General features: G+C 45.7%; 1 protein-coding gene across 5 annotated transcripts in view; it reads left to right on the forward strand.

Annotated features, from left to right (window-relative positions):
- CTIF (cap binding complex dependent translation initiation factor) overlaps positions 1 to 12,281 on the forward strand; it is a 141,254-nt gene that overhangs the window by 42,134 nt on the left and 86,839 nt on the right. For 3 of the 5 annotated variants that reach the window (XM_055791293.1, XM_055791294.1, XM_055791295.1), the window contains 3 exons: positions 4,310 to 4,383; positions 5,257 to 5,361; positions 9,386 to 9,461. In XM_055791293.1, the coding sequence (XP_055647268.1) occupies positions 4,310 to 4,383; positions 5,257 to 5,361; positions 9,386 to 9,461 (255 nt within the window). Of the gene's footprint in view, positions 1 to 603; positions 727 to 4,309; positions 4,384 to 5,256; positions 5,362 to 9,385; positions 9,462 to 12,281 lie in introns of all 5 variants that reach the window. The other 2 variants (XM_055791291.1, XM_055791292.1) reach the window with 1 other exon arrangement.

Raw genomic sequence — 12,281 nt, forward strand, 5'->3', positions numbered from 1 at the left:
GAACAGTGGGGACAGCTCCTTAATGGGCAAGAATAGTTATTTGTGTGTCTCCTGGTGAACTCCAGGTCTCTTCAGGTATGTGAGTAGCTGGACTCCAACAGCGGGCTAAGCAGAGGGAAAAACTGACTGAAAAGTGGATTTAGGCTTGGGAGGGGAATTAAGGATATGGAATGGAATAGGCTGTTTTAGTCTGAAGGTCCAACTGCCTGAACAGCTCAGGGATGACCAAAAGTTAAAGCACATTAAGAACATTGCCCAAATGCCCTTAAGCAGTTTTAGAGGTCATGGGGTTGCTGAATATGCATAATTAATCTGCATGAAGATAGAGGACGAAAGTATTATATTTCCCCATGCAGAGGCCAGAGCCACATTTTATCTTCATTGAAGCCTCCCACAATGCCATCCCTTTGCAATGTGTAAATAGAAGGTGTTAAAGGACTCTGAGAAAGCCCCAAAATCAGGGCATTGGGCACGGGCATGGTTTTGTAGGTGCTTGCACGAGTGGTCTGGGACCTGGAGCTCTCCTGGCTCGCCAGATCAGTGGGTTTTGTGGGTGCAGGACAGCATTACCCTTTACTAAAGCGAGCTGTTTGTTGTTTCCAGGAAGGTTGGGATCACAGCAGCAGTGGGAGCGCAGGATCCCGACCTGGGTCAGGCTCCAGGCGTGGGTCTGGATCCAGGTCTGGCAGCCCTGGGAGAAGCAGCCAGTTCAGGCAATCGACCAAGGTATACCTGGTAGTGATGTGCTGAACTTGTGTCCTTTGCTTGCTGTTTATCAGAGGCATCCTCCTAACGACGTGTTTTGTGTGTGTGTCTGCGCGTAGGGTGTGAGTGCATGGCAATTATGAAGGACACCTCAGAGACTTAATTAATTCATGTATAATGTGTGTCATGGCTTTGAGGGCTGGAGCTGTCCTTCAGCCTCAAGAAGTCTGTTGAGGTATGCTGAGTTCCTTAATATTGGGATAGAAGTCCCTAGTCAGCTGGTTTAGTGCAAAGGAATTTAGGTTATTTTTCTTTATTTGAAGTCTTGGAGTATTTTAATTTTGGGAAATTAAGAGGTGTCTGTCATTATTTTTTGACAGGTCTTCATTAGAAGTTGATACATGAGTGGACACCATGTAGATGGTGTTAAATGGTGACCTTGAGTCACACTGCTTTCCATGGGAGGCGTCAGCAGGGGTAGATGGGGAGTTAACTTCCTGCCCTGCAAAAGACTGTAAGAATTTGCTTTTGATTTGGTTTTAGGTCCATTCCTTGAACTCAGTCTAGGGACCTCTTCTGCATGTTTTAGTCAGCATCTGTCTTCCTCTGTCCGCTTGGAGTTGTGCTGCTTCTGCATGTGTGAGCACTGGTTATGCCAGAAGTGGAGGACAGGCTCTGAGAGGTAAAGGGCCAGTGGTCAAAGTCCTAGTCCATCCATCCATCTCAGCTTGAGGAAATAGTTTGTCCTCCTGAGCCATGCTGTGGTGAGAGAGGACCCACAGAACCACATAGGTACTGGAAAGTGATGATCCTTTCTGATGGGAACAACACTCAACATATCCTTCTTTGTTTGAGCAGGGATAATACTGTCTTCCTCAAAATATGTATATTTTTCTTATGAAAACCTGCCATTTTCAACAAGGAAACCATTAATTGGAGCCTTTTCAGACAGCTCAGTATCTATCTTTTCTGTTTTCTACCAAAGTGCATCCAGGGGTTGCAGGCACCTGAGCAGGAGGAAAGCTGGGGGAGTCTCCTCAAACATAGAACTGAAAAATGCTAAAGTAACACATGACCCAGGATAATCTCTGAATTTACATCATGGATTCAGCCAACCACTTGGCGTTGTTCTGTGTTAATGCCAAGCACAGCAGCGGGCTAACACAGTTGCAATAGTGCGATGAAGAGCGTGATTTTGTATGTGTAGTGTTTTGCTGGAGGATGGTAGTGGCGAGAAGAACCAGTGGGATGCTGAGCTGGGCTTTGGAAAGCTGCTGCGTGCATGCAAATGCTGACTTTGTGGGGAATTTGCTGAAGTTGCATGCATGGGTAAGCCGTCAGAGTCCACAGAGCTGGCAGTGTGGTCCGTCCCTCTGTTCGTGTGGGCAGCGACAGGGGCTGAGCGGCGGTGGATGGAGGCGATGCGTGCTCGCAGGGGCGGAGGACAGAGGTGGTAGACATGCATTTAAACCATACTGTCTGTAGGGTCTGCTTTACTGCATCTCTGCTCTCTCTGAGTATGATGTTATTCTTGTCAGTGTGTCTCAGTCATCATTCCTAGTGGCTTAATTAATTTTCTGCAGTACTAAAACCTCTTTGTGGTGAAAATTATTATCTAAAGCTGAGGGCTGGATCTTCACGTTAAAACTGCTTGTGCTTGTAATTGCGGTCCTGGGGGAACTGAGAGCAAGTAGTTTCTTAAATACATGCAGTTTTTAAATTTTATTTTTTTTTTTGTCCCCAGACTTGAGAATTGGCTTTTTTAAAGTCTTATTATTAAGTCTTGGTACCGTGCCGTGAGCATTCTAGCAAACACCCTGCAGCACAAGTTCATTTGGGCAGCAAGCATGCTCCCTGCCTTGTGAGTCAAGACAGAAACTGGTTGTAAAAACAGGTCATCGAAGACCAAAAGGATGTCTTGAAATGATCGTAGTGACTCATGACTAAGTGGCAAGGTGTGTTATCGTTTGGCCCTGGTGCCGTCTTTATGGAGTCTGGCTAATGCTTGGAGCATCTCCAAGAAGTTATGGGGACATTAGCTAGGAGGGCCAGGAGCTGCAGCCCAGTTTGGGTGGAAGCATCCAGCCGCTGCCTGGAAGCTTGCACCCATCTGGCTTCCTGCACCACCTAAAACATGGCTGCAGTTTCCCTTAATTGCCAGGATTTGTGCCAGGGCTGACCCTCCTCGCTGGCAGAGCACCGACGAGCTGATGCGCCGAGGAGGTGCAGGGCAGCTGGGTGGGACAGCTTGTGCTGCCTCCGCTTATGCTGCACATCAGAAGGTGTCAGTGCCAAGGCCCTCCAGCCACATCCAAACAGATTTCAAACAGAGCATCAGAGGGTAATTGCTAGATGCTTTGTTTTGGGCCTCAGGAAGGAGCTCTTCAGAATTCCCATACTGAGTTGAATTTGGGTGACAATTTTAGGATGCAACCTTTTGCATTAGGATCCTGCTTTCATCTTAAATTTTTGCTGTTTAGTATCTTTGTTCTGATTTGTCTCAGCCTCGTTGCAATTGATTATGTGTTCCCAGTCTTTCTCCCTGAACCCAAATCCTTTACTCTTAGGAAATCCTATTGTAGCTGTCTCATTGACAGGTACTTAAAATATCCCATGCCCATAGGAAATGGATAAAGAAATTAATCTGTCTGCAAGAAGAGGCATCTCTTCTGTGGATGATAGCTATGAAGACCTGCATGTGTATATTTTCATTATAGTGCATGAGGATGCTCCTAAGGATTTAGAAAAATAATTTCTTTCCTAGACATGAGAAAATTTTGCTTGTGTTTGCCTAAAATAAAAAGCTCAGCTTTCATAACTGACCATGAGAATTTTTTAGATTTCTGGTAGTTTGTTTCTGTGCAGAGACATGTTGACCTGAAGATTCCCAGAGGTTAAAATTAATTCATAGATCCCTTGGAGGAGACAAAAAAGGAAGCAACGTGTCTGTGTTTGGAGTATCTGGTGCCTAAATGGGTTGTTGTGCTGGGAATGGATGCAAAGTGTGACCATCTGTAGCGTGCACTGAGCCTTCCCCATCCTTAATGGTGACAGCAGGCTCTGGTAGCGGCTGGTGAAAACTATCTCCATCCTTTGAGACATTCTAAAGCCATCTGTATGTGGTCTTGGGCACCTGCTTGTAGGTGGCCCTATTTGAGCAGGAGGGTTAGACCTGATGAGCTTCAGAGATCCCTTCCCGCCTCAGCTGGTCTGTGAATGTGAAGCCGAGTGTCTTCATGGCTAGGATGTCACCCTGCCTGCTGGACCTTGGTGGGGTCTTGAAGGTTGTGAACGGTGGAGTAGGAAGCAGGAAGACAGGGTTGGTGTCAGAGCTGAGCCTGCGTGTTGTCTGCTCCATGTTGTCCACAGCTTTGTGTCCCCAAGGCTGAAACTGTGTCACTCTTTGCCTTCACGGTGCGCTTTTGCAGTGGGCAAGGGGACTCTGCGTTGCAGTGAGCGTGGATTCACACAGGAGCGGAGGAGCCCAAGTGCAGAGCCAGGACACCTCTGCGGCTGGCGGTGGGAGAGGCTGTGCCGGACTGTGCCGTGGTCCGGATAGCACCGCGTGCCTTCTGGCGAGTAACCGCCTTTCCCTCCCTCCTAGAATGGCAACAAGGAGAGCTCCCTTGACATGCTGGGCACGGACATCTGGGCTGCCAACACTTTTGACTCCTTCAGGTAAGCTGATTTTAAAGTCCTTTAAGAGAGAGATGGGCTCTGCCCTCTCTTAACCTTTGCCCGTTGTGTCCACCCCGCTGGTACCCAGGCATCAGTGAGTACCCTGCTGATACTCACGTCACTGCTGCTCCTCCTCTCTATCCCCATTTAGCCCATGGCACTAAGCACAGTCAATCTACTTAAAGCATCCTGTGCACTTAGGGGAGGCTGCTGTATGGGTTTGCAGTCCAAACATCTGAAACCAGTACTGATAGGATTACTTGCAGTCATCCGAGAGCTGCGCAGGCAAGACTTGAGGGAGCTCTGAGCTGCTACTCCAGGATTTTACTCTTTCATTAATTGGAAGTGTGATCATGTGTTGGCTTTGTAGCTGCTGGGAAGAGCTCTTCAGCTGCTGCTTCAACATGGGGAAGTGGTGAAATGTTCTTTCTGTCCAGTTTCATGTATATCTCTGTGCCTGGAGCACTGCGAGAGTCTGCAGGGGTTGAGTTCTCACCTGGGACTTGCTTCAGGCCATTGGAGAGGGCAGGTTGTGCAGGACCAGAGAGGACATCTCCATTGCATGGACCAGACCACTACCTGTTGCAATACCCCCTTAATACAGAGAGCAAGTGTCGTTTGTGTGCGCTGCATCGTACATCAGAACTAGGGGTTTAGTGCAAGCTTGGTATCTCCAAAAGACCAGAAGAAATGGAATGTGATGCAGCAGTGCAAAAGTTGGAGGCTTGCATCCATGTGCTCTGCAGCAGTGGTGCTTCCAAAAGTACCAGCTTTCCTCATCTGCAGGCTCCAATGTGCCCTCCGCCCTTCAGGTCTGTGTTGTTTAATTAGTAGTGGACTTTTTCTTTGTTTTTCCCTGTTTTTCTCTCCTAGTGGTGCAACGTGGGACTTGCAGCCTGAAAAACTAGATTTCACCCAATTTCACAGGAAGCTGCGAAACACCTCCAAACACCCGTTGCCTCACATAGACAGAGAAGGGTGAGTGCCGTGTGTGTGATACCATGCTTGCCAGCAACATCTCCAACTTCTCCCTTGCTGTAGGAATGCTAGCTTGGTGGCACAGCTCATGTGGAGGACGTGGGGAAGGGGCACTGGACCATGTGCGAGGTTTGAGGGTGCCGTGATCCGTGTCTGGCTCTTCTGTCATCCAGCTCTGGGCTGGAGCAGAGTTGCTCACTGTATTTTGCATTGCTTGGTAGAGTTCAGTCTTTAAACCACACTGGATCCAAGTTTTCTAGATCCAGGTCCCCTAGATTTAAACATCTCGTTCAAGTCTCCTAGATTTAAACATCTCTGAGTATTGGAAGAAAAGTCTTGGCTTAGTGTTGATCCCAGTTACAGTTTCTATGAGAGACAGGGTTTCTCCCCAGCAAGACTTCAGGGAACGAGAGAGCATCAATGTGATCCATGGAGAGAGCATCAATGTGATCCATGTAGATCCTAGTGTTCATCCCCCATCTGCTAGCCATACAATTGTGAAAACATTGAACAGCTTTATTTGATAGTGACAGCTTCCAGGAGCTTCCACGGTGTTGCTGGATTCCTCTTTGGTTGTCGGTTGGTCAAGCCAAATAAGTGCCAGCACCAGGTGGATCACCAGTGTTGCTTAGATGGACAGCACTGTTTCTCTGCAAACTGAGAAACAATCATAGTTTGGGTTTTCTTCTTATTATTGTTTAGAGCATAAAGGAGGGGAAAAAAATCAGAACGAGTCCAAATGATGGGGCTGAGAAGATTGCAGGTGACATCTCATTGCCCTGTTGTATGTAGGGATGGAAATCCACTCTAAGAGAAGGTTTTTCTGCTGATAACTGGTTTTAACCTAAGTACAGGCCAGTGCTGCAGAAGAATGGCTGCAGAAGCATGGCTTTAGAATCTCTGAAGACCTGCACAATCCAGGCCTGGTATCAGAATAGGCCTGCAATCAGAATTGTGCTGAAGTTGCTGTGCTGGAGGCAACAAGAAAGGTAGCCTTGAGCTACTCTTGAATCCTGAGACCACGTCATTATGTTGTGCCAACAGGCCGTGGCTGTAACGAGCTACAGCTGCTGGGAAAGAGGTGCAGGGCCAAGAGAGATAGGGACCGTACGGGAAAATAGGGAGTAACAAACTACAAGGCTGAAGCACAGCAACACGATTAGCTACATGGATAGAATGCTTACTTTAGTCATAATAATTGGGGGTGTGAGAACATCGCGCGCTTAGAGGCTGATAACCACTTATATTTTTGCTTTGGGGACATGCTTGTGTATTGAGGCTATATAAGAAGTGTTAGAAGCCAATAAAGCTGAGCAAGATGCATAACTCATATTGAGTAATTTCTTGACTCCGGCGAACCCTTCTCCCAACACAGTGCTGTATGGGTGGGCTGCACATCTTGTTTAGAAACACGAGGCTAGCAATCCCACCCCAGCCCAGGTTCAGCATCTGCAGCCAGCTCCTGTACCATATAGCGACAGGCAGACTCACACAACTGTGTAAAGCTTTTATTTATTTTCATTGCGCTGTAAGTATATAAACAGCAATTTTCAGGGTGTTTGGAACAATACAGCACTAAATTTCCAAGTCACTAAGTGCCTTAGTGACTTTTACTGCCATTTCTATAGATGGTTTTGAAAAAAATGAGATTAAGCGTTTTCTGTAGAATAAGATATAATGTGCTCCCTCTGTAAAATAAGATTTAATGTGCTCCATGGTTGATGGCGCTTGCTAGGTGATCCTACTAGTGGCACCTGCTACGTATAGGGAGGATGCAGCAGGATCTGCTCTGTGGTGTGCCTCCAGTTCCTGGTGTACTGTGAATGCCCAGGGTGCCAAGAGGTAGAGAAGGCAGTACAGAGATGAGATACTTAATCGCTTTTAAATACTACAGCTGTAAAAATGGGATAAGAATTCATGTATATGCAGAAGAGTTAACAGATGCTGTCAGCACAAGCAGTGCATCTCCCAAAATGCAGGTCATATAAGTAACCTGCACTAGAATAGAAGCAGCACAGGCAAAAATGGTTTTATTTTTTAACTTTTGTGATTGTGTCTGTTGTGCATTCCTCAGCTCTCCATGCCAAATCTGTGCTGAGCGCAATTCAGCTTGCTGAACCTCCGAGAATCTCCAGCTGCTAGCTAGGCCTTTTCCCTCTTGCTTGAGTGGGGCTTTTTAACATGTTAGTGCTGCAATGAAAAAATTAATAGGAAAAAAAAAAGAAGAGATGCTGTTTAGTATGTGTTCTCTATGCTAAGTACCAAAGGGACCAACTTACTCCTTCATCCAATCAGTTGCCCAAGGTTGGCCATGTAGTTGCATCCAGTTGATTGACCCCAAGTGTCTTTGCTTGGCTGAAGCATACTTCCTCCAGGAAGACATCTCATTTTGTTGGAAGATGCTGAGTTTGGTGGTATGCTGAATAATCAAAGTGCAGTGGTCAAGGAAAACCAGGGAACTGTACCTGATTTCTGACTTGAATTTGCCTGACTTTAATTTCCAGCGTTAGCTCTTGCTGTTCTTCGCTCTTCCAGTTCAAACAACTTCTTGTAGCTGATCTTTTCTCTTCATTCAAGGTTTCTCCCCAAATTGTGTATCACTTTAGTTTTTCCCATACTCTTAAGAAATTTCTCTACCACCTCTTCAAAACGTGACTGCCAGAGCTGCCTGTGGTCCTGTAGTTCAGGCTCAGCTGTGCTGTCTCTCGAGGAAAGCTGCCTTCATCCCGCTAATCCCTGCTTCCTCATCCCCTGCCTTTATGCCACAGTCCAGCATCAGATATTCACCCCGGGACAGTACCCATCCTTTCCAGATAACGTTTTCCTATGATACCCTTGACTGTTCTGTACCTGCAACTGGTACTGTTTGTCCCCAGATGTTTGACTCGTGTTTTTTTCTCATATATAAATATATATGTAAAAGACATTATTTCATGTATTTATATTTTTATACACACACACAGACTGTATTTTTGCCTTTGTCAATCAAAGTCACTATTTCCTCTATGAGGGAAAGTCAGTTGTTGAACACCTCTGATTTCCCATATATCAGTTAAGGTGTTAATTGAATTGTTTCCATTTACTGTGCTGGTTTTTGAGCCTGGTGCTTTAGCAGTTACCGTTTTTACAGATTTCCACCCCACCCCACCCCAGTTTGCTGTAATTCCACCAAGGTCTGTTCTCTGACTTCTAGGCACTGATTAGTTCAGTCTGCTGCTATCGAAGTTTCTGTCTAATATATGTTATTAACAATATCTTGTCACCAATTCACAAAGAAATACATTATCGTTCTTGCATAATAAAAATAGATCACCTCAGTTATTTATAAATGCAGAAGGATGATATTTATTGACCCATTTTTTATTTTGTATCATTACAAACTCTGCATCCAGCTAGTAATTATCTTCGGAGTGTTTATATTCCTTTCTTCATACAAGAAAGTCCTACATGCTTGGTCTGTCAGTGCTTGCCTTCTCACCCCAATTTTTTTGCATATTGAGCTGTGTTTGTATTTATGTCGATTGCTGTTTGCTGAGATGTATGTTTGTGCTTGTTCACTGACACCTTTCTCAGCAGGGGAAGCGAAAGTTCCGTGGAGACCAACAAATGAGCAGTGCTTCAAAGAAAACATTTTTCATTAAATTTTTGTGCCCTCACTATTTTTTTTTCCAGGTGGGCTGTGCTTTTCGTTTTGCTTCGTCAGGGAATTAAATCACCCAATGCTGCTGCTCAGGACCGCCTTTGGTTTTTCTCACTGCTGCTATTACCAAAAGCATTTGAATGCTATGGTGGATGGTGCAGGTGGAGAGGACTGAGAAAAGCATTTAATTTTATATTAACAGCTTTATACCCACGTGGGAGTGTTTTGGAGGCACAGCATACTCGCTTCAGAGAGCCTCTTTGTTTTCATGAGGGTCCTTTGCAGTAAGAAATAATCTTCCCCATGTGCCATAATAGAAAATTAGCTTTTGCTCCAGTGAGGTTTCACATGTTTTTTTGTTTGTTTGTGTTCTTCTTGCCACAGGCTTGGAAAAGGGAAATACGAGGATGGTGACAGCATCGACTTGAATGACATACAGAAAGTCCTTCCAGTGTGGCAGGTAGGTGATGAGGACATCTCCTGCCCTTGGTACGGTGGAGACCAGCAGCTCCTTGCCTTACCTATCCTTAGGAAACCCTCCCCAGAAGTGGGAAGGCTGCTGGGCTGGATGCTCCGAGCATCCTTCAGGCTTTGTGATGGAGATTTAAGCCTGTGGTTTCAGCAAGCCTTGCTGTGAACCTTAGTGCTGGGCAAGGGCAGTTGCCACGTAGGCTTCATTGGGAGGTAAAACATTGAGAACTGTATATAGATACATATAAAAAAAAATATATATTTATACACATACAGGTACACAGGGCTCATATGTTTTAGGAAAGGAGGTTCTGAAAAGCATTAACCCTCCTGACAGCTCCAAAATAAATCACTGCCAGAAAGCCAGCAGTGACAGTGTGCTGACCCAGATGTTTCCCCTATGGGGTGTATGTTTTGTTTATATGCAGTGGTCGTGTGCTTGCATGTTTTCTCCAGCCTGTTCCTTCTCCAGATCTCTCTTTTTAGCCTAGTTTTGGTAGTTCTGGTTAAATGACCTTTGATGCTTGCGTGTTAGGGAATGGCAGGGTGAGACCCTCAGTTAAAAAGTCCAGTTGAATAGGCTGATTTATCAGCATCATGTAATTTTTCACTCTCCAGAGCCCTAGTCCTCAAAGGAGCTGAGTGTCTTGGGCTAGGCAAGTTTCTTAGGATGCTCAGCGTGTTTCTGCTGAAGTCTCTTTGCCTCCAGAAGGGAGGTCAGAGACATCCCGTGCTGTGGTAGCGTTACCCTTTTCAGTGCTGAGCAAAGAGCTTGCTGGGCTTCTTGCTCATGCATCATGTAAGGAAAAACTTCGCTCATCCTGCAAACCATGTGATGATCTGCCTTATTATTTCTTTTGGGTAAGCTAGCTGGCACTGAATACACGAACCAGTGGAAGGAGTGGAAAAGTGCTGCTGACTTTGGCAGGAAGAAGCGTTGCCTGCAGCTGCTTTCTGCTCAGTCTCTTCCATGCTTGGTATGTCTGGACTTTAGGTCACAGGGAGAAAACATCAGGTTCAGCTGACACATACCCTAGTAATTTTGCAAAATAAGGTTATTTTCCCTGAGGAGTAATTGGAAATGAGGAATCAAACCATCTTTGGTATGAGGAGCTGACTTTCTCCTCTAGGGTTTAACTTCTTTTCTAATCAACGGCTATTAAGCCGAGTCCTCCTGGTCTGGTTGTTGGTCTGCCCTGTACTAACACCAGGCTATCATCTCATCTTGTCATAACACCTGGTTGAGTCCATTGAGTCCAGTGAATTAATTCCAATATATACCTTAACACGTAGCTTAATTGTTAGCGTGGCACCTCTAAGCTGGAGGATCTAGTGGGAATGCTGGACTTGGAGTTTTGTTTGTGCCTCTGGGCAGACTCGTGCAATGCTGCATTATTTTGGAGACGCGCTTACCTAGGCATATATAGTCATATGTGTGTGTGGGAACCAGGAGCCAGCTAGTTCTGGGTGAGGATTTATCTTATTCTGTGTTGACAAGTGAAATACTTGCAGACAGCTGGTTTAATCCTGACATATCATTGTTAACTGGATTTGAATGCAATCGTGCAATGCCAACAGTGATTTTGCTGGTCTTTATCCCCTGTTTTAAATGGCTCTGTGGAGCACAGTATGTGGGGGCATAAGGGAAAATATTTGTGTGAGCCTATGGATGAAAAATCCTTCACCTTCTATGGGGTTTTGCCACACTGTGGTTACGTTTGCGTCATATCCTGCAGAAGAGGCTTTTCAGGTTGGAGATACATAAATTCTTGTTCTGTCTGTGTTTAAGAGCTCGTGTGTTGCTTACAGCAGCCATGCATGGATGGAGGGGCTGGTCTGAGCATCCTCCAGCAGGATTTGGTTGCAAATGTTTTGCTGCTGAATGTGCTTCAGCAGCTATAGTAGGATTAAAAGCACCAAGTTTGAGAGAGGTAGCAGGTTTTACTTGCAGGCTGCTTGGGAAATTTGGGTTCCTTGCTAAAGTATGATAGACCTAGGACATGAATCTAGAGCTGATTTCCAGTATACGTCCAGATCTGTATGTGTATCTCTACAGAGAGATACAGTCACACCCCTAATGGGTTAAGCAGAATATTCTGGATATCTGGATGTTGGTATATATATACATGAGTTTTGCTGCAGGAATCTGTCCAGAGTATTTTAACAAAATATTGCAAGGAAAGCCTATGACTATTTGGCAATTAACGGGGGAAAAAAAACCCCAACAATCTGAACAACCTCCCCCCATACCCTCTTACTTCATAGGCGTCTGAGAGAAAAGTGTGTGTCGCCAGCCTTTTGTTTTGAAACTGGGGCGCGCCTGCACGCGGCGCCGGGAGTGCCGGGCGTGCTCTGCCATCTGGTGGACACACGCCGCAGGCGAATCCAGCTGTGCTCCGGCGCTGGGCGCCACCCCTGCGTGATAACGGGTATTTTGATCCTTCCTCCTGCCACATCTTTTCAAAGCTTATCTGGGCTGCTTGGTTTTACTGGTAAATAGGTTTTGGGTTTGAAAGCCGCATGGCTAGGAGCTCGTGAGGTCATTGCTTTGGCTTTCGTGAGCGGTAACCTCTTCATCTCTCCTTACTCATAGGAGTCTGTAGTTGGATTTGGGCACAAATTCACCTAAGCTGCCAAACAGTGACTTTGGAAGAATATAATCTTTTGAAGATAAGTATTCTCCATTCATAAGATCTGTTTTTTATTACGCGCCAGGGAGGATTGGTTGTCTGCTGCATTAGAGAGGCGCAGCTCAGATGCAATCTTCATCCTCCTCTCTGTTTTCACCTCGGCTGGTTTGTCAGAGGGA

This window comes from Falco peregrinus, chromosome Z (assembly GCF_023634155.1).
Source record: "Falco peregrinus isolate bFalPer1 chromosome Z, bFalPer1.pri, whole genome shotgun sequence".
NCBI lineage: Eukaryota > Metazoa > Chordata > Aves > Falconiformes > Falconidae > Falco > Falco peregrinus.